Below are 20906 nucleotides of genomic sequence, written 5' to 3'. Positions count from 1 at the left end.
TTTTTGCAGGTAATCGGTGATAATTTTGATCACCATTGCAACAGTTAGACATTTGTGTAACTTTCAATATTAACCTATTGAACATTGGTAAAGTGTTCATTTAAGCAGATTCGTAGAAAAATTTCCAATCGTTTGGCTTGCTTAGAATTAAAATTCATCCGCTATTGACAGAGTTATAAGTGGGAAAAACCTGACCACTTATCGTAACGCGGTCGATTTTGATTATTTAAAATTGCACCCCCAATATGCTGCAGAAAGACGTAATCCTACGTCAAAAAAATTCATCCAAGCAAGACCATTTCTCCTAGCTAGTCAGGCTGTTAAGAACAGAAAAGAATCATGCTCTTCTTTTAACTCTTTACCATTCTTGCATTTATTCAAAAGCGCTCAAAGGACGGTTTTTTTTTGGACACAGCTGGATCGAGCAGACGCACCAATCTACTTGAAGGGTAAATTTTGTCAGACGCAATACGCAATTAGGTGTAACATCTATTAAGAGACGCACATACCCATTTAGAGCTTACATCTTGCAAAACTAACGACGTCTAGCGTCTACGAAAATGGATGTTTATCATTCATCAGGATTTTAGATACTTAGATATTTACCCCTCATCGTCGCTCTCCAACGGGGGAGTTTGGTAAAGAGAGATGATCAACCCGATTTGTACCTTCCTAAAAAAGTTGTTTTTGCTCGCTTTCTACTCTCTATATATTGTATAAAAATTACCACTTTAGTTTGTTATTTAAAATTAGCATCTTCAACTATGTAAATCGATAACTTCACGCAGAAGTAATTCAAACAAATAGTTAAAGGATAAACACGTTAGAGATTATTTATTTATTGTTTAATAATTTTTAAATAAGGTTCAATCTTCTTACACTACTTACTCTATTTTAAATCCCGCTTGCATCAGGGACCCCCGTCGTAACATCCTACCTGAAGCATGGAAGTCGAGCAGCGATAAGATGAGAGCAATAGACGGCACCGTTGAGCGACTTCAAGCGTTTCGAGTTCAAGCAGACGGTACCCGAGCAAAGTCGGTTAACAAAATGAAAGCAAATCGATATTAAAGTGTGCAGTTCCTATCATAATGAAAACTCATTTTGATTTCAAATGTTGCGACATAAGTCTGATATCATATTGTGCTTTCATTATGAAGTCAAGACGTTTTAAATGAAAGCAACTTAACTTGAAGTTCTGCTGTTTACGTCTTGTTTAAAATTTAATTGAAATTCATCTGTCGTTGAACTAATGATTATCGTTTATCTGATTTGTTTAACACATTTTAGGTCATTCGTGACTTGCCCGCGGTGAGATTGTAGCCTAAGTCTTTCAGCTTGAGAAACATGAATGGTAACCATTTACTCTAGGCCCGTATTCAGTTAAACATTATGAATGCAAAATCAGTAATCAAATTGATTTCATTGAAAGCAGGATTAGTTTTCCGTTTGCTTCAACAGTGTAAAATTTTGCTCTCATTTTTGCTGTGTTAACCGTTAAGTCAACCAAAATGAGATCAACTGGAGTATTCAAAATAAGTTACATCATAACAGCACATTTTGATTTCAATTTGATCTTCAGCTTTGCTCGGGTATCTATCGGGATACGTTTGAAGGATCACGCCACGGTAGATTCCTGAGCAGGCATGGAAAATCATTTGCATTCATTTCGTGCATTCATTTACATTCATTTGCCTCTAACTTTTTTTTTTCAACAGCATTCCGCAAAATGATGTGCAGAGCTTTTGTAGGTTTTGTTATTAGCTACAACTTTTGTTAACAAGTGAAATCCGTATCTCTTATGCATGACGAAGCAGAGCGAACAGAAGCCACTACTGTTTTTCAGTGAATGTATTTTACATTCACTGAAAAACAGTAACAAGTTCTGCCCGCTCTAGTTCATGATGCATAAGATATACAGATTTGAGTTATAAGCAAAACTTGTAGCTAATAACAAAACCTACAAAAGCTCTATACATCATTTTGCAGAATGCTGTTGAATGTAAATGAATGTATGAAATGCGTTTTCAAGGATTGGTTGTACGGGGGAACAATACAACGCTTTTAGACAGTGTGGATCTGTGAAACCCTTGTCTATTTTGGAGTTTAGAGTCCTTAAAGATGCACGTTTTCAGCTGATTCTAGTCATTCATCTGAAATTAAAAACACCGTATAAACCGTGTGACTGCTGTTCGGAGCAGGGGTTGAAACAGTTGACGTTTTTTACCACACGCGCTTCGTGCGCGACAGTCTGTTTGTATTCGTACACTCATGCTCTACCGTTGTCTCTCTTACACAACACAAACGGTAGATCAGCATTCGAGAAAAAAAAAATGCGACGAAATAGTGTCATGTTTTGAACGCTTACAACATGGTCATTTATGAATGAAATTCAATTTTAACTACACCATTTTATTCAGATGTAATGTAAGATTTGTTTGGTATAAAGATGATAGTTGTTCATCAATGGTTAACTATTGTTCAAAGTTTTCAGACTTAATCAACCAATCACGTGCTCGCTCGCTATGACTATCGAGAGAACAGAGAGACGAGTCGGTGCCACTCAATACTTATTTATTTGTTTTTCTTTGCTTTTTTACATGCATTGACTTACATCAGCAAATTGCAGAAAAAAAAGTGGAGCTGCCAATATAAATGTAAGGGAAACGCAGAAAATTTGACTGCAGTCATCGTTTGGCTGCCGCGTGCTATAAAGGGATGTTCGTTTCGTTGAACACTAAAAACGAAACTAACTCAGAAAGTGACTAACTTTTACTCAGTTTTGAGTCACTTTTACTTATTCGTATGGAGAAATTTCTAAAAGCATGATTACGCTCAGCGAGTGTTGCCAGGTCATTTTCAAAAAAAATTCCCGTAAAAATCGGTCAGTATAATCATCAGGAATTAATTCAAAGTACCAGAATGTTTATGAATTACATGTTTAAATAAATTATGCAATGTCTTGTCCCCCCGTCTCGATGAGTCTCATCGTCGCCCACTGGTCACCATAGCCGGTCGAACTCCAGACGAAACTAGAACCGCACTACCGTTAATACTGGCGACAACGCTCTGATGAGAGAACGAAACCTTACCCCCAAGCTCCTCCTCTGATCCTATCCTTCGACAATGTACCTCTCTAACCTCGAGTAAGCCGCGAGTATTCGGTCCAACTCCTACTAGACATAGAATTAAGAGAATTTTGTTACAAACAAAGAACAATGAACTATCGGCTCCGTAAAGCTAACGCGATTGAGCCTTCCAAATAAACGAACTAGATAAAAAAAAAATATGTTAAGCAAATAACTTGTTAGCATTGCTAAAATCAAAAGTTAAGAAAAGTATTGAAACAGTGTGCCCAAACAGTTTAAATATTCATTAAGCAGAATTGCAAAAAATGAGTTATATTGTGGGTGAAATAGGGTAGAGAACTACTTCGGCTTAATCGCCCATTTTGGGCCTATCGATCAGAAAACTTCACATAAATCCATTATTTCTGAGTTGACAAGTCAATTATGCGTTTGGTACGATACTTTAGTTAATAAGCTACGGAACGAAGTCAATGAGAACGCATTATTCCCAAAAACAAAAGAAGCGCTCCGACCGAATCAATTTTTATCTTCATCCGGTAGGCCGAAGTGAATTCATGGACGTTTCAATGGTGTTTCAATGCGTTAGGCCGAGTTTAGAATCCATAGGCCGAGTTTGGCGTCAAGAAGCAGTGTTATACTTTTGACAATATCTCAACGATTGGTTTCTCTTTATCAAATTTTACGGTACATACGTAAAGGTAAATAAATTTGGAAGCCATCAGTAATAATAACAATCCGTTTGGTGCTAAACTGCGCTAGATTAAGAAAGACTAAGTGCGGGTTGTGCTTAATAGGCCCGAAATGGGGTAGTTAACCCTACTGAAGAAAATATTTACTGTAACCTTTTTAAACAGAATGAGAAGCAATTGATCAAGCTACTTTGATGTAATTTGTACTTTGTAAGGTCCCATTCTTTATACCCTTTGGAGTGTTGGAACACCCTTCATAAACACCGATAATGACCATGCATCAGAATCCTAGTCTTAACCACTTCAAACTAGAGAACAGCGACTAAAGGATTAGGAATCACGTAGATGAAACATAACTACCTAGATAATTCTTTCCCTGCTTCAAGATCATCCACGGTGGACAAAGCCATACAAAGTAAAAGGACTAAGATGTGTTCCTTTGATTACAAAACAATTCTGTTCCCCCTGTTTGAAGTAGTTCGGACCAGGCTTCGGTGGTAAAGGTAATCTACCAAGCGTTAATGGACCCTTAAATTCCATTAGAATATTCTTAATAATTTTCTTGGTACACTCTTCAGAATGACCGTCGCATTCTTTTCAAATTTATCCAATAATTCTTTTTAGAATTGTTTTGTAGGTAAGGTCAGAATTGTTTTGAAATCCTCTTCAATATTTCCTATAAACTCAAATACTTTGTTGAAGATGCTTATTTCAAATAACAGACTAAAGTGAAAATAACAGACGATCTCGAGGGGACACGGGTGGGGTAGGTGCTGCTACTGTACAAGTCGAATACTTTGTCAAAATGGCCTTGAAAGTATCCCAGATATTGCCAGATTCTTGCATAATTCCTTTTAAATTTCTCAAAATTTCATTACAATGAATCTCCATGCAAACATTAGACAGACATTAATTGAAATTATTCTCACGATTCGCATCAGCATACTCATTGAATTCCTCCCAGATTTCCTTATAATTTTTTTCCAGCAATTCCTTGAATTTGTCATCAACGTTCCTTAAGTTTCATCTTAAGAATTTTCTATGATTTCTCTTCGGATTTCTTTTTCCGTTCTTCACAAAATCTCCATGCAATTGTCATCAGAGTTTTTAAAAGACAAACTGAATACTTAACACTATGCAACGGACAACATACCACACCCAGTTGACCACATGGGAAATTTTCAGGTTGCGAAAAGTTCCACCAACTGGAGCGGGAATCAAACCCTCACTTCGGGAATCGAACACTCACAATACGCCTAAACGACGAGTGACGCCGGCACAGACCACAAAGATCGATGGAACTCTAATCAGAATTAACTTGAAATTCTCCTTTGGTTTCGCTAGAAATTCGCCTCACACTTCACTGTAAACTATATTTAGAATTGTAGTATGTATGTAAGGTAGCCACCATCCCTTCGAAGATCTTGTCTTGTATGCAGCTCCACTTAATAGCAAGATCAATTTGAGCTACCGATCTGAATTCACAATATCGCTGTATGAAGGGCCAAAAACGGTGGGGTGGACCCGTAAGCAGAGACACTTACGCGAAATCCACGGGAATTTAAGAATCTCCTTCCAACGATACGATCCAACAAATCGAATAACGCAATTCGCAATACTTATTAAGCTTCCTACAGGATGGTTTGTTAAGAAGGGCGCGTCAATCTCACTGAAACTGTTGGAGTAGAATTCACACCATCACAATCGAATCGGTAGGATAAAGAAAATGATAGTGTTTATTCCCTCCTAGACTCCGGTTGTCATACCACTCCAATCGTCCAGTTTCAGGTCAAATGATACCCTGATGCTCCCTCCCAACCCAGTATTTATTTATATATATAGTAAACATATGTAATGGAGAAATGAAATATATCAGAACATTAAAATACGTAATAATGAAAATACATTTACATGGATAAAAAAACTGGTATTCCGCAATGAAAATAATAATTATTTTACATACAATATGATGCAGCTCTATGTCCCCTCAGCTCCCTGAAATTTCCAACAAAAGACACAGAAAAGGAGATTTTGTTAGTAAGTTGGGTTCGTTGGATCAGGATTCACCTTGATAAGTGATGCGACCATGGTTTTAAATGAATCAGTGTTATCATGCATTATACTTGGATTTGCCCGAAGCCAAAACCAAATGGTGTATCATTGGGCCTTATTACGGGTGTCACTACACGGTGATAAGAAAGTGATACTCAGAATAAGAGCCGTGATTACCGTACAAATCAAATGTGAATCACTTCACCGTGACGACAAGTGACAACTTTTCACCGTGATGTGACATCCGTAATAAGCCCCCTTATAATATAAATCTGAAGACGTTCCATCATCGAAATGCTGAAAATGAACATAGAGCATGAGCATGAGCAAAATTGATCGCCCGCGACTGCCAACACCAAAGAGCTGAAAACCAATTCAAACAAATCAAATCAACAGACAAAACCAGGGTGAAAGCTGTAAGAGTGAATCATTACAGTATAAATCTAGTGATGTTCCGTCATCAAAGAGCTGGAAGAAAACTCAAATAATTTAAATCAATATATCCAGTCTGAATGAAGGCTGCAAAAAGAGAATAATTATACAGCAATGACCCCATTTTGTCAGCTAGCAAAGTATGCGTATCTTAAACATTCATCTTGAAGGAGGAAGGTATGAAATTACAATTATGTGGAATTATTGAAAAATAACAGTCTGATGCGCGGAGAGATTGACAGGATCGGGTCATAACTGTAATGTGAATATTAGGAAGATTTATCATCATCAAACTATTCTTGAATTGACCTGGAAGAATGCTTGTGAATAATTGTTATACAGATAAATTAAATTGATAAACTAAATGGTTCAAACAACAACTCCAGCCTGTAAAAAAGCTGAAAATAGGGAATCTTTACAATGCGGATCCCCGACGGTCTTCTACTCAGTAAGCAAAAGCGGCAGCCACCAGGCTAGTCGATCTGCTCAATTTAAATATTGAAACCTTATTTTATGAAGTTCTTAAGAATACCAATTGAAACACAATGTAAACAAATAAAAGTTAAGAGTCTCATCCGAATCAAATGATTCCAAACGATACGCATTCATAGAAATTAAGTTTAAATAGACAAAAGTAGAAAAATGGAACAATCTCACCAAATCAGTCCAACTGAATCCCTTGCAAGCAGCTCTGTCACGCTTGGTGTAGTAGCTCCGATCATAGACCCGCCCTACGGGGATCAATCCTCTGGTCGAATGTAGTCGATTGCTCCATGACGCGAACACGAAGCGACCGCTCACAAAATCATACAACGCGTAAACAAACTGAAATCAAAAATTATCACACGCGACGCCACAAATTTCTGTACCGGGAGCACAAGCGAAGAAAAAAAAACAAACAACGCAGATAGCGACACTTCTTCTGATGCCTGCAAACATGATGCATCACGTTTTCTTTTTCGATTCCAAAACTTCTCGGAAAGCGAGAAAACCACCAATCACGCACGTATAACCGTCCGGGAGGCAGAGTGCCAGCGCTAATCTGGCAAAATCAGCGAACGCACGCACAAAACAGAAATAAACTTATACACAACCGTATCCGAACAGGTTCGAAGCTGAACTGACTGTAAACTATATTTAGAATTACCTTAAAATTCTGAAATTCTAGGGCAATTCAAACTGCTAAGGTAACTCAATATTCACAGGTACTTTGAAAAAATGCTCCTATGCGTCTCGTATAGCGAGAGAAGGGGAGAAAACAAATTCGGAGCATAGGTCCTTGGATTTTATTAAAAGAAGGATTACAATTAAATCTGGGAATAACTCCAGGACATCTGTAAATGAGTTTCGAAAAAATTCAGGAGAATTTGCCAAATAAATTATGAGAAGAAATCTAAGGAATTTGTGAGTAGAAATGCTAATGAATTCTTAGGAGACTTTCAATGTGAGAAGAATTCCAAGGGAAAGAGTGAGATTCAAAAGGAAATCTGAAATATTCTGATAATCTTTCCAAAGGGTGTCTTATTGTGGAGAATTTCAAGGTAATTCCGAGGAAAAAAAAATGAAATCGGAGGATAGCTTCATCGAAATTTCCATTGAATATGGAATTGACTATTCTGAGAACTTCCCAAATTTTCCCTGAAGTTAATGAATCTGCCTTGAAGTTCTTTTGTAGTTTGAGAAACTAGCCTGATGCTCACAATACTACTCATTAAAATACTCACAATTCTTAAACTTCCCTGAACTTTATAGGACTTCCGAAAGTTTCCTTAATTTTTCTAACGATCTCTTCTAAACTTCTCTAAACTTCTTTAAACTTTATCTGACTTCTCTAATGTTAACGGAACTGCTTTGAGGTTCTCTGTTCATTTCTGAAATTCTCAAACTGCTCTAACGTTTTTGCAGTTCTCATGAAGCTCGTTGTACTGCGCTGAATTTAATTGAACCGTCCTTAAAATGTTTAAGCTTCACTGAACTTTTGAACTTATGCAACGACCTCAAATAAATTTTTAACGTCTCTGAAGTTATCTGAAAATCTGGGAACTGCTTTAAATTGCCCAATAATTTTCTGAAACTAGTGGAACTGACCTCTCCCTGAACTTCCTCCAATTTCCAGATCTTACTTCTTTCAAATGATCCAGCATTTTGCTAATCTTCATAAAAATTCCTGTTCGCGGATCTCCGCTTAAGCTTCATAGATTTCTATGAAGTTCTCGAAATGTTTCTGAAGACCACTGTCCTTCTGTGAAGTTTTTCTAAATTTATGGAATTTTTGTGCTCCCACAATTTTTATGGAATTAGAACGAAATAATTAATAAAGTTTTATGATTTACACTGATTTTTCTGAAGTTCATGAAACTTCCATTAATTTATCGACACTAATTTAAAACTTCTTCAATAGTCTAGTCTAGCTAAAAAAAAAGTTGAAAATAGTGACTGATTACAAGAAAAAGTGACTTTAGTGACTTGACCTTAAAAAAAGAAACTTTTTAGTGACTGGCTTGGAACTAAAAAGCGACTCACTACCAGACCTGCTGTATAATAAGACTAAACCAACTAACTCTTTTTTTCAGTTCAAATGATGTTAAAAACGCAAAAGCAAAGCCACCCAACATGGGTAGTAATGTGTGGTTGTTTAGTATAATCATATTCACCTACTTTTGGCTACAACTAACTTACTTTTGGGTAGAAAGCGAGTGTAAAATTCCATTCGAATTGCACCCAAGTAAATGAAAAACAACTTTGGTCCGCTTTACCTACTTTTTGCTTCCTGCACTACCCGAGCAGGAAAACATTACTTATTAATACCAAATTCAGGTATGAAAATAGCATAACTGGCAACCTAAATATGGTATTAGTGAGGCTGACATAAGAGGTAAAATACCAAAAATAGTACCTCAAAAATATTCTACGCACAACTCGAAGTCGTGTTTTTCGATTCAACGAAAATGGAGGTGAACCAACGCGAGTTGAGAGAACAAATTCTTTCCAAACACCTGGAATTTCCTGACCTGTCGCACCGGCAGTTGGGAAAAATGTTGAACATTCACCATTCAACCGTCTCCAGAGTGTTGAAGCGGTTCCAGGAGCGGTTGACGTTGGACCACGGCAAAGGAGCTGGAAGAAAACCAGGACCGGAGAACAAAAAGACGGAGGGAAAGGTGAAGCGGATGATTAAAGCAAATCCCAACGTCTCAAGCCGTGATTTGGCTAAAAAGATCGGCATGTCGCAGAGCTACGTCCAGAATGCAAAGAAGAGAGCTGGACTACATACATACAAGGTACAGAACTTCCCAAACCGCGATGAGCGGCAACAATCGACGGCTAAAACTCGGGCACGGAAGCTCTACGAGAAGATGCTGACAAAATATGGCTGCTGTGTGATGGACGACGAAACGTATATAAAAGCCGATTTTAAGCAAATTCCGGGGTTGGAGTTTTTCACCGGCAAGAGCAAGTTCGATGTGGACGACAAATTTAAGAAGAAGAAAATGTCGAAGTTCACCTCCAAATATCTCATTTTGGCAGGCCATCTGCTCTTGCGGACTGAGGAGTGAGCCTTTCGTGACAAAGGGCACAGTAAATGGCGAGATCTACAAATCTGAGTGCCTCGAGAAGCGCCTTTTGCCGTTCTTGCAGCAGCACGACGAAGCTCCGCTATTTTGGCCAGATTTGGCATCATGTCACTATTCTAAAAGTATCCTGGAGTGGTATGAGGCCAATTCTGTCCATTTTGTTCCAAAGGACATGAATCCGTCAAACTGCCCGGAGCTGCGCCCGGTGGAGCAGTACTGGGCAATAATGAAGCGGGAACTTCGGAAGAGCAAGAAGACAGTCAAAGACGAGAAGGACATGTTAAGAAAATGGAAAAAAAAACTGAGAAACTGGTACCGGATGACACTGTAAAGACTTTGATGGAGGGCATCAAGCGAAAATGCGTTCAATTTTACACTCAAGGCTCCATCGATTAACTTTTCTTTTGATTTTTGAAGTAAATATATGTATAAAACTACCCTAAAATTTTGGTTTGGTTCTAAACATTATAAGAAAATTGGCATGACATTTTCGGTGTCGCAATAATTTCGTGTTCGCCCTTTATATATGGTGTTTAATCCATTCTATTGGGAGTTAATGCTACAATGAAACAATCAACAATGACATTCCATTTATTCAACGTATGCAATTTTATATATTTTTAATTGAGTCAGGTAAAGATAAGCTTAATTTAAATTTACTTAAATATGTTTTAATTGAAAGCCGCTTGTCTGTCTTAGTTTTGCAACATAAAGATTTGCGATTTCGGGTGCATTTGATGTCTAAAGTTATGTTGCCATGACTACCATTAGTAAGCTTCCGAAAGTTGGGTGAACACGTTTGGAACCTAATTATGAATAATAAAGGAACTGATTGTCTAATTTCAAAAATTGAATTTTTATTTTAGGATTTTTTCAATAACCACCCTATTTTGAATAATGAATTGTTCATTTTGGAGTTCAATTTTTAAACCATTTATTTTGTTATTAATATATCACTAAAAGGAGCAGCAGAAAAATATTATCTCATAGTCCTACACTGAGATAATTGTTCATATATCGTTTATGTGTGACACACATAAATTTTTGCAATGTGATTACACAAATGAAATTTATGTGTGAGACATATAATAATTGTTATCAATCGAGATCCAATAAATGTTATGTGTGGTCACACATGGACATGATAGTTTGTTGCAGATGAATGTTATTTGTCGATTAATATGTATTTTTGTTTATTGATATTGTGTAAAATGTTCGGAAATTATTTACTAAGCGAAAAAATGCAATTTATCAATATATATTTTCTCTCATCTCTACAGTTAAGGCCCAAACGCAATGTGGGCGGAAGCGGAACGGAAATGGAAAGTTTGACAGTTATCACAAATCACATCAAGATGCCTAGCCGAAGTCAATTTGATTCTAACTAGTTTTCAATCCGACAAGTAGGCTTACTCAGATCGGGCTTTTCCGCTGCCGCTGCCGTTCCGCTTCCGCTGTCATTGCGCTTGGGCCTTTATTCTCATAATCATCTTTTCATGACTTTTCGTTCTGGTAGTCTTCCTTCAGGTAACTGATTAAAAATGTCACGACCTTCTTACTTATATACTGTTTCAGCACCGGAAGAGGACGACGACAATTTTGACGATTTTTTGGGCTCCCTTTGTCATCGTCATCGATCTCTCGTCATCTATCAGGTTCAGAGCAGTCAGTAGTAGTCCTTCCGCTCTTTGGATGATGGCTATATAGCAGCGTTCGATAGTGAGTAGTGATTCCGGAAGCTGAGCGTTCAACTACAACTGAAATTAGAAAAGGTGTCGAAATTAGCTACTTTAAACTCAAAATTCATCCCCAAACTTACTCTTTCTCATTGATGCTGTACTTGATCCGAGACTTGATCCTCGATGTCCAAGCTGCCGTCATCGGTAAATTAATCCACTTGCTTCTCGTTCCACCTGGCCCCATCGCTCTACTTGTTAAAGTTCTTCGTAAAATTTTCCAGTCTCCATTTTGAAATTCACCTCTTCCGCGGTCAGGTAGTCGGGTGTATATATGTTTTATGTGTACCACATATATATTTTTTTGCCATGTGACACAAAACATGACGTTTATTGGAGATACACATATTTGGTATATATAGGACACATATCGTGTATATGATATTTATAAAATTTATGTGTGGGGTGTTTTATGAAAGCTATGTGTGAAATCACATAAATAAAATCTTTGCTGTTTTATCAGTGTACGTCCACATTGGTCGTGTTTTGGACACAACCCCTTAAATTTTGTTTTAAATTCAAGGACGCCATTTTGAAAATTTTACAAGATCAAAAATAACCAAATTTTAGCAACAAAGTGAATCATTGCCCATAGCAAACAATTACCCAAAATTTCATAAAAATCTGAGAAGGTCGATTCAAAAATCCTTTTTTTTTGCTATTTTACCTGGAACTGCTCAGTATTAAGATAACAATACAATTTGCGTTGCAAAAATGCAAATCATTCCATATCCCAACACAAAGAGACTCTTATGGGACATGGAATATGGCAGCGGACCTATGCAAACCTTTTTGAGTCTCAATTTTATAGAAATGATAAGGAAGGCACAAGTGGAACACGGTGGAAATACATACGTCGAATGCTATGCAAACACCGTTTCTCTGAGCAAGAGATAAATTCTGACTAGTTAGCACATTTTTTTCGAGTGCACATAGTCTCAATTGAGCGCTCAAAGATACACATTCATTCGTCCGAAAGCGCGCACGCCGGGTGGATAGGATTTCAAGAAAAGCAGAAAGATGGTAAATTTAAGTGACCTCATTTCAAGTGACGAGTGCACCGAGGTGGTGCGAAATTCCTACGTACGAGATGGCACATTTCGAGTGGTCAACTACCGACTAGATAAGGTAGCCGGACAGCCGGGATATTTGGGTGAATACGCTAATCTGGTGGTTACCGTAGAATTGGTAAATCCGATCCGTGTTTGAATCAGGACCATTTAAGAACATGCTCTATTCCAGGACAATAAGCAATCACGAGTCTTCAAATACTTCATTAAGTGCCTCCCCTTTACGGATCCAAAGCAGCGTCAAGTTATCGTGGAATTTGGCATATTCACTAAAGAAGCCGTTTGTTATCGAGAACTATTTTCAGCACTCGAACAGAATCCAGAAAGGGTAACCAAATGGAGACCGGCTTGTTGGTTGGCGCGGGACGACCTGATGGTGATGGAAGATCTGATGGATAGCGGTTATCGATCGATGCCGTTTCAGAGACCATTTGGTCAGACTCACATGGAGCTGGTATTGGATCGAATGGCACAGATGCATGCCTGTGCGTTGGATTTGGAGTACAACCGGATGAATGGGGAGAAGCTGGGAGATAAATTTGGAAGTATGCTTTTCGAAACGACGTTCATGAGGGAAAGTGTGTGGTTCATGGCAGGGCTAAAGGTCAGTATATTTCAGGTTGATTCGGAGAAATTCAATTTGGCCATTTTCAGGGGATTCTAAAAGTGGCACTGGAAGGGTCCAAATACTCCCAGAATCCAGAATACAAAGCAAGCATCCAGGCAGATATGCTAGGCAAAATGGATCGAATCTTCGAACTATCGGAGACGACCGATCGTTTCCAATCGGTCATAGTTCACAAGGATCTTTGGTATAACAACATGATGTTTCGATTTGATCACGATCAAGCTGGATCAGTCAACTACGATAAACCGTTGGATTGCGTCCTAATCGACTTCCAAATAGCTCGATATCAACCACCTGCCATTGATTTGCTATGTACCATCTACCTGCTGACCCGGAGATCCCAGCGAGACGAACTGTACGACTTCTACGTAAAATACTACTACGAACAGTTGAGGGACAAGCTACAGAAGCTCAACCTACAGATCGAGAGTATCCTACCGTGGGAGCAGTTACTGGTCAGTTTGGAGTACTACAAATTGGTCGGCCTGCTCTGGTCTGGAGTTCTGCATGCGTACGTGAACCTCCCTGAGGGATATCTCGCGGAACTGCACGTCAAGGATCCAGAAGCCTATCACGAATTTGGACTCATCAGTAGGGATACAGTGCTCATGGAATTCTTCCGTACGGATCGCTACTATCGGGAAACTCTGCTGGATTCGGTTGATGAAACCCTAGAGTATTTATTCGGATTCAAATAAAACATTCTGAATTGATGACCATAAGGATCGTTTATTGTTGTAGAATTTCGGTATCGATGAGTTCGTCTAGCATATCCAGGAGACGGTTGCGATAGGGAATGTCCACTTGGAAGGCTTTCAAACAAATGGAAACCTTCGACTTGGGCATGAATCCGCAACTGGTATCCGGTTGGGACACCACTTGTTGCAGGTAACTCTGAGGAAGCAGCACTTCGGGGCTGATCAGACAGGTGTGGATTATTCCAGGTGAACGATAGAACTTGCACGACTCCATAAAAGCTTCCCGTGGAACATCAATCTCATGAGGCGCCAAGAGCTTCCGAAGACTTACAAAGTAATCCATCACCAAAGCTTCAAAATGTTGCTTCCGAAAAATTCGGAATGTTGACAGACCGATCAGTAGGTTCAGGTCATAAGCAGGAGGAACGTATCTGGACATTTGAAAATCAACCAGAATGCAATCATCTACGATACCGGCCAGCGATCTGAACATGAGATTGTTGTTCCACAAATCTCCGTGGCAGAGGGCATTCCGAAATTGTGACGATGGTTTGACATACTCATAAATCCGTCGAATCGTTTTCGGGAGATCACTCAGGATGACGCTCAGTCGCGTTGGGTTCTTTTCCGAAAACTTGACCACCTCACACCAGAAATAGATCACATTTTCTACATCCTTCCAGCGTACACTATTTTCGCAATCAATCCAGGCATTCTCATCCAACACTCCGGGGAACAACTCCATCAAACTCTTCCCTTCTTGCTTCTCGAGGATCATCGATCCGGCATGCAAACTTGCCAACGCATCCATCGCCTTCCGTAGCTGAAACCCATCCAACAGTCCATTGTTTCCCGTCACGATATCATAACCCCCCACCTTTAGATTTTCCATAACGATCAACCCATTCCCTCGGGTCAGAAACACCTTGGCTACGAAGTTTCTCCCGTCCACTGCCTTTTGTATTCTAGGAAGCACCTCTTCGAACAACGTAATCTCCTTCCGGAACGTCCCAATGCTCTCCAGATATTCCACCAAACATGGATTCCGCTGTGGAAGCGCCTTCACAAAGAACGATAGCTTACGATCGCTTTGATCCGGAGGATAGTTCGCGCAGCGAACGTTAACTCGAAGCGCATAGTGCTCCGCGAGAAATCCATCTAAGGTCGAACTGAATCCCTCCACGCTGTGATCCTGAATGGTGACCAAGACCCTTGGATATCCGATAGCGCTGGATACGATCGAAACCAGCTCATCGGCACTGAACTCGGGAACTGTTACTGTGGACTGCATTTTCTTCCTCCCGGATCTACTGAACTCGCGAACGAACTCCCGTTCCTTAATTTGAAGCCAATTATATTGCGGTAGAATATTTACATCTTGGGAAAGATTTACAAGCTTGCGCCACTATCTTATACGGTCCGTCAATCAAGATCTGTTTGCGTCGTGCTGCACGGAGGATAGCAACTCTTGAACCATGTCCAGCATTCGTATGCGATAGCTTTCGTCGGTTCGGAACGCATTCAGGCAAATGTTTACCTTTGGAAGGGGCATGAATCCAGCGCAATCGACTGCCAGGGCGAACACTTGGTCTATGGAGGTCGTAGGAAGCAAGACTTCAGGACCGATGATGCAACCGTGGATTTGACCGGCTAGCCGGTAGTATTCGCAACTGTCCAAGAATGACTCTTTCGTGTAGATCGTGGATGCGTCGATTCCTTTTCCAGACAACACTTGTAGGAAGGTGTTGTAGTAACCGTCGAGTAGAAGGTTCATATGTTTACATCTGAACTCGAAAGTGGTAGTCAACGATAGGAGCAGATTAATGTCGTAAGCTGGAGGAGTGTATCGAGATAACTGGAAATCAACCAAGATGCACTCCTGTGGTTCTCCGCTCGACGAAGCTTTGAACATCACGTTGTTACTCCAGAGATCACCATGGCTGAACACATTTCTCCATTTATTTGAAGACTTCACGTATTCATACAGACTTCTTATCGTATCAGGAAGTTTTGCTAGGATGCCTTCCAATTTAGACGAATCTCGCTCCGTAACCCTCATAAATTCGCACCACAAAACGATCACATTTTCGACGTCCCTGGTTCGGGTACTGCCTTCTACTCCCGTCCACGCATTCTCCGTCAGAACGCCGGGAAACAACTCCATCAGCCCACGTCCTTCCTTCTCCTCGAGCAGCATCGACCCCGCATGGAACCAAGCCAACGCCTCCAAAGCCTTTCTCAGATGTGCATAGTCCATCAGTCCGCTGTTTCCTTTCAGTATATCAAATCCCCTCATCTTGAGATTCTCCATCACGATCAATCGATCATTTTTAGTAAGCAGATACCGTGGAACAACTTGCCTTTCGGTAATCAACCGTTGAACTTGAGGTATCACCTTCTCACAAAGCGCCACCTCTTTCCGGAAGCTCCCAATCTCGTCCAGATACTTGGCCAGACTGATGTTCCCTTTCGGGACGGCCTTAAGGAAGAATGAATACTCTTCCGGCTTAGATCCGTTCACGTTAACGATCACTTTCAGTGCAAAATGATCCGCTAGGAAGCCATCCGGGCTTCCTTCACCGAATCGTTCGATTCGGGCTGCTTGTACCGTTGATTGAGTTGTAGCGTTTTGAAAGTACCGCCGAATGACTTGCTGGACGTCGTCGTCGGAAAGATCCACATCGGATGGTTCGAGCATGGTGAAGTTGGATGCGTACCCACCGCGAATGGGTGTAATACAGCTTGGGTGGTTAGTTTTGTGCTTATAAGTTGGAGGATTTATTATCGCTGTGCCATGATTTACGGAGACGGTGTTGAAGATTAGGTAAGCCCGCTGGGTAGCTCTAGGGTGAAAGCGTAATTAGAAGATCTAATACCGTTTGTTATCTTTTCCCTTATATAAGGGAGGTACGTCAAGAACAATTAAACAGATTATGAGATTCTGCGATGAAACTTCAAGTACAAGGTTGATTAATCCGCAAATGGCTGTTGCCATGGCTGCTTTGCCTTGTATAATCAGCCATGATAGTGGCCATTTAGGGATTCTATCAATCTTGACCTTATGGTATTAAAGAATATTACGATTTAATACGGTTACGAAGTAGATAAAATGGATTTGATATTCTGCTAGTTTCTACTTATAGAACTGCTCATGTTTCGAAGACGGAGAAATTTAATATGAAAAATCATGGCACCCAGCGGCGTTGGAAAGTTCATTTTCAAAAAAAGTTCATCCGTTGTTCTCCAGAGAATCATTTCGCTGAACAATGAGCAACAATCGTGAACGAAATGAGAATAAAAGTTCGCAGACGAGATGTGCAAACGATTCCGAAAGAGAATTCCCGTTCTCGTTCTCTCAACTTATTTCACAAAAAAACGAGAAACGAGCTAGTTGAGTTTCTTGTATCCTATGTCATGTTTCGTCGGGGAGTGATATAAAATCCTCTCGCTGAACTTCTGCCACTCTTCAGATGCTCCATTACGTGTTATGCTTTATGTATGATGATATGTAAGTTGCATACATGTAGGAGTAACTAGTACGTTATTATTGGTGAAAGTATACGTTTAGAATGCATTCAATACCCATTCATGAGTTTCTGTACCTCTTGTTTAAAGTTACGCATATCAGAAATTCAAACTTCAATGGCTGCTAAGGAGTTACCAATAAAGAAGTTCACGAGTTACTGTTCGCGATCTATTTCATCATATATCGGGAACGTTAATTTGTGTAAGGAAGTTAGACCAAAAAATATCTCGTAACATAAGTTCTCTCGCTGGTGAGTCAAAGCGGGAGTGATATTAGTTCAAATTAGATCAAATATATCATATTAACAATATGATCCATTCAAATGTTGCAATGGCGACCTGCAAAATATTGCTTCACGCACCATCTAGCGTTGAAAAAGGTCAGCAACAATCATTCAATTACAATCGAGGGGTGCAAATATAGCACTTATTACAAAAGTAACAGTCAAATTATTTTCATTAATTACATTGTGTATATTGCTTTAAAATTTATCTGACATGTCACTGTTGTCATCAAAAAAATAAAATGCTGAAATACATTCATTTGAAATATTAAACAAATTTTCATTTGGTTTACCCCTCGTGACGATAAACAAATACATTGGTAGCCTTTTTGGCCATCATGCTTTCATCGCTAAAAAATCGGTTCGCCAGCTAAGTGAAAGAGTGGATCATATTGTTAATATAATATATTTGTATTAGTTCCTCTCTATCTCAAGTAAGAAAGTTCGCTCGAGAAATAAAGCTTCGCGAAATTCGCATCACACAGTTCCCAAGCGAAAACAGCTCCCTTGTGATAATGAACTTTTGACGATATTTCCAACACTGGGATCCACAATCTTGAAAAATTCTCCAAGACGGTTATTTTAAATCGGGACTAAGTTCGGTATCCAATTTGTGTTTCATGCAATGTGATTATAATATTTTTCAAAGATCCAAGATCTAAATAAAAAACAAGTTTCAAGATATTGTAGATTATTCAATGTCCCAGTGTTGAAAATTGTTCCAAAGGGCATCCTAAGTTTAATGTTCCTCATTCGAACTTATGGCGTTCAGCCAGTGTCTTATGGATTAGTTTTCATAGTGTATGTCTCTGTACGGCGCCAGTAAGTCTAAGAAGAAGGGCAATCTAGGACAAACATTAATATATTGCGAATAATTTATTTGAATCCAAACAAATACTCCATAGTTTCATCAACCGAGTCCAGCAGAGTGTCCCGATAGTACCGATCCGTGCTGAGAAACTTCATGAGCACGGCATCTCTGCTAACAGATACGAATTCGTGATAGGCTTCCGAATCCTTCACATGTAGTTCGGCAAGATGACCTTCCGGGAGGTTGACATACGCATGCATAACACCAGACCACAGCAAACCGAACAGCTTGTAGTGGTCCAAACTGTCCAGGAACTGTTTCCACGGTAGGATACTCTCGATCTGAAGATTGAGCTTCCGTAGCTTCTCTCCTAGCTGTTCGTGGTAGTACTTTGCATAGTAGTCGTACAGTTCGTTCCGCTGGAATCTTCGAGTCAACATGTAGATGGTACAGAGGAAATCGATGGCAGGTGGTTGATACCGAACTAATTGGAAATCGATCAGCACGCAGTCTATTGGCCTATCGTAGTTGTCCGCTCCGGTTTGATCTTGCTCAAATCGAAACATCATGTTGTTATACCATAGGTCCCTATGGACTAACACTGATTGAAAACGATTTAATGGCTCCGATAGTTCGTAGATTCGATCTAGTCTGTGTAGCAACTCCGCCTGAATGATTGCTTTGTATTCTGGATGTTTAGCGTACTTTGATCCTTCCAATGCTGCTGTCAGAATTCCCTGTATTTATTCAAAAGTAAATTTCCAATAATTGTATTTCGCCCATCTCGATAACTGACCTTTAACCCTGTGACAAACCATGTGTTCTGCCTCGTATAAGCCGTCTCGTAAAGCATTCCTTCAAACTGATCTCCCAGCTTCACCCCGTTCATTCGATTGTATTCCAAATCCAGCGAACAGGCGTGCATCTGTGCCATTCGTTCCAATACCAGCTCCATATGAGTCTGGCCAAATGGTCTTTGAAACGGCATCGATCGATAACCGCTATTCACCAGATCTTCCATGACCATCAGGTCGTCCCGTGCCAACCAACATGCCGGTCTCCATTTGATCACCTTTTCGGGATTCTGTTCGAAAGTTGACAGCAGTTCCCTATAGCAAACAGCTTCCTTAGTGAACATGCCGAGATCCAGAACATACTGGCGCTGCTTTAGATCGGTGAACGGAAGACATTTTAGAAAGTACTTGGTGATGAGGGTTTGTCCATTTTCCTAAAATAGAGTAAACGTTTCATTGAAATTCCATACAATCTTAAGTCGGACTTACCAGCTCTACGGTCACTTCAAGATGAGCATATTCACCAATATATCCTGGTTCTCCTTCAATTTTATCCAATCGATAGTTAACCACGCGAAAAGTATGATCATGTACGCGAGAATTTCGTACAACTTCGATGCACTCGTCACTTGAAATGATATCACTCAGCTTTATCATCTTCACAGATGCTCCGATTAAGTCGATCAATGCGCACGGTGCTCCCGATTTTAGAGGAATGGCTAGAATCTGCTGAAAACGTGTCTTTTTTTAACTTTATTTAGGAGATTTTTAGTCACGGGCTAGCTCATCTCCGAGAGAAAGTGTTTCTTTAACTAAGCAGTACGTGTGAAATTCGAATGAATGACTTGGAAAGGGAAGAATTGTTTTCCTCTGCTATATAAATCCGTTAATCTTTCCATTCCCAGATAAAGGTTGAACACGAAAAAATCCGGACACATTAAAAACACTGCCATTAAGGCATTTTTTTCAAAAATTACACTGAATCAAGCTAAGAGTGTATAGAATCACAGTAGGCACTGGTTGTCTGGATAAGTTCATTTGTTTACATTATGGCTTCACCGGAGCAAGCACGTCGCGATTCGATCCTGCACGCTCGAAACGAAAATCCCGGTCTATTGCGTGGTTATGAACGACGAAACGTACAGCAGTTGTCGATCAAATTCCGGTTGACCGGAAGAATGTAAAATCAAAAAGAAGGTGGAATTCCTCAAAAAGTTCCAAGTATGGTAAGCAATCTGCAGTTGTGGGCTGAAAAGCGAAACTTTCGTTACTTCTGGGATCATGAACCAGCAAATTGGATTGCCTATTCTGGCCGGACTTGGCAAGCTGCCACTACTCAAATTCCACCAAACAGTGGTACAGCGAAAATGGCATCACAGTGGTTCCCAAGGAGATTAATCCAGTCAATACTCCGGGACTAAGGAATACTGGTCAATTATGAAGCACATACTGAACAAAAAGCGTGGAACTGCAATTGACCTGAAGGATTTCAAGCGGAAATGGAATTTGGCAGCCAAACAATT

The 20906-nt window shown here is 39.8% G+C and overlaps 4 protein-coding genes across 4 annotated transcripts in view; 1 reads left to right on the top strand and 3 right to left on the bottom strand.

Moving 5' to 3' along the window:
- Nucleotides 1-16681, bottom strand: part of LOC135699440 (uncharacterized) — a 53886-nt gene extending 37205 nt beyond the window's left edge. Inside the window, exon 1 of the mRNA XM_065219705.1 lies at nucleotides 15399-16681. Coding sequence (XP_065075777.1) covers nucleotides 15399-16667 — 1269 coding nt within the window. The 5' untranslated portion in view covers nucleotides 16668-16681. The remainder of the gene's footprint in view (nucleotides 1-15398) is intronic.
- Nucleotides 12542-13984, top strand: LOC135699430 (uncharacterized). Its single transcript, XM_065219695.1, has 3 exons — nucleotides 12542-12761; nucleotides 12816-13247; nucleotides 13298-13984. The coding sequence occupies exons 1-3, from the start codon at nucleotides 12594-12596 to the stop codon at nucleotides 13967-13969; spliced, it is 1272 nt and encodes a 423-aa protein (XP_065075767.1). The 5' UTR covers nucleotides 12542-12593; the 3' UTR covers nucleotides 13970-13984.
- LOC135699433 (uncharacterized) lies at nucleotides 13981-15372 on the bottom strand. Its single transcript, XM_065219698.1, has one exon. The coding sequence runs from the start codon at nucleotides 15258-15260 to the stop codon at nucleotides 14001-14003; it is 1260 nt and encodes a 419-aa protein (XP_065075770.1). The 5' UTR covers nucleotides 15261-15372; the 3' UTR covers nucleotides 13981-14000.
- A 1973-nt stretch (nucleotides 16682-18654) lies between the features above and the next one.
- LOC135699396 (uncharacterized) lies at nucleotides 18655-20040 on the bottom strand. Its single transcript, XM_065219640.1, has 4 exons — nucleotides 19873-20040; nucleotides 19386-19817; nucleotides 19192-19326; nucleotides 18655-19140 (listed from the first exon to the last, which is right to left on the bottom strand). Exons 1-4 carry the CDS (start codon nucleotides 20038-20040, stop codon nucleotides 18655-18657), a joined length of 1221 nt encoding a protein of 406 aa, XP_065075712.1.
- Nucleotides 20041-20906: the final 866 nt, after the last annotated feature.

Source organism: Ochlerotatus camptorhynchus, unplaced genomic scaffold, assembly GCF_037179485.1.
Source record: "Ochlerotatus camptorhynchus isolate MF236.1 unplaced genomic scaffold, CSIRO-AGI_Acam_v1.1 ptg000108l, whole genome shotgun sequence".
In the NCBI taxonomy this organism is placed as follows: Eukaryota; Metazoa; Arthropoda; class Insecta; order Diptera; family Culicidae; genus Ochlerotatus; species Ochlerotatus camptorhynchus.
Note: the sequence above shows the minus strand (reverse complement) of the source record. Positions and strands in the feature narration are given on the sequence as shown.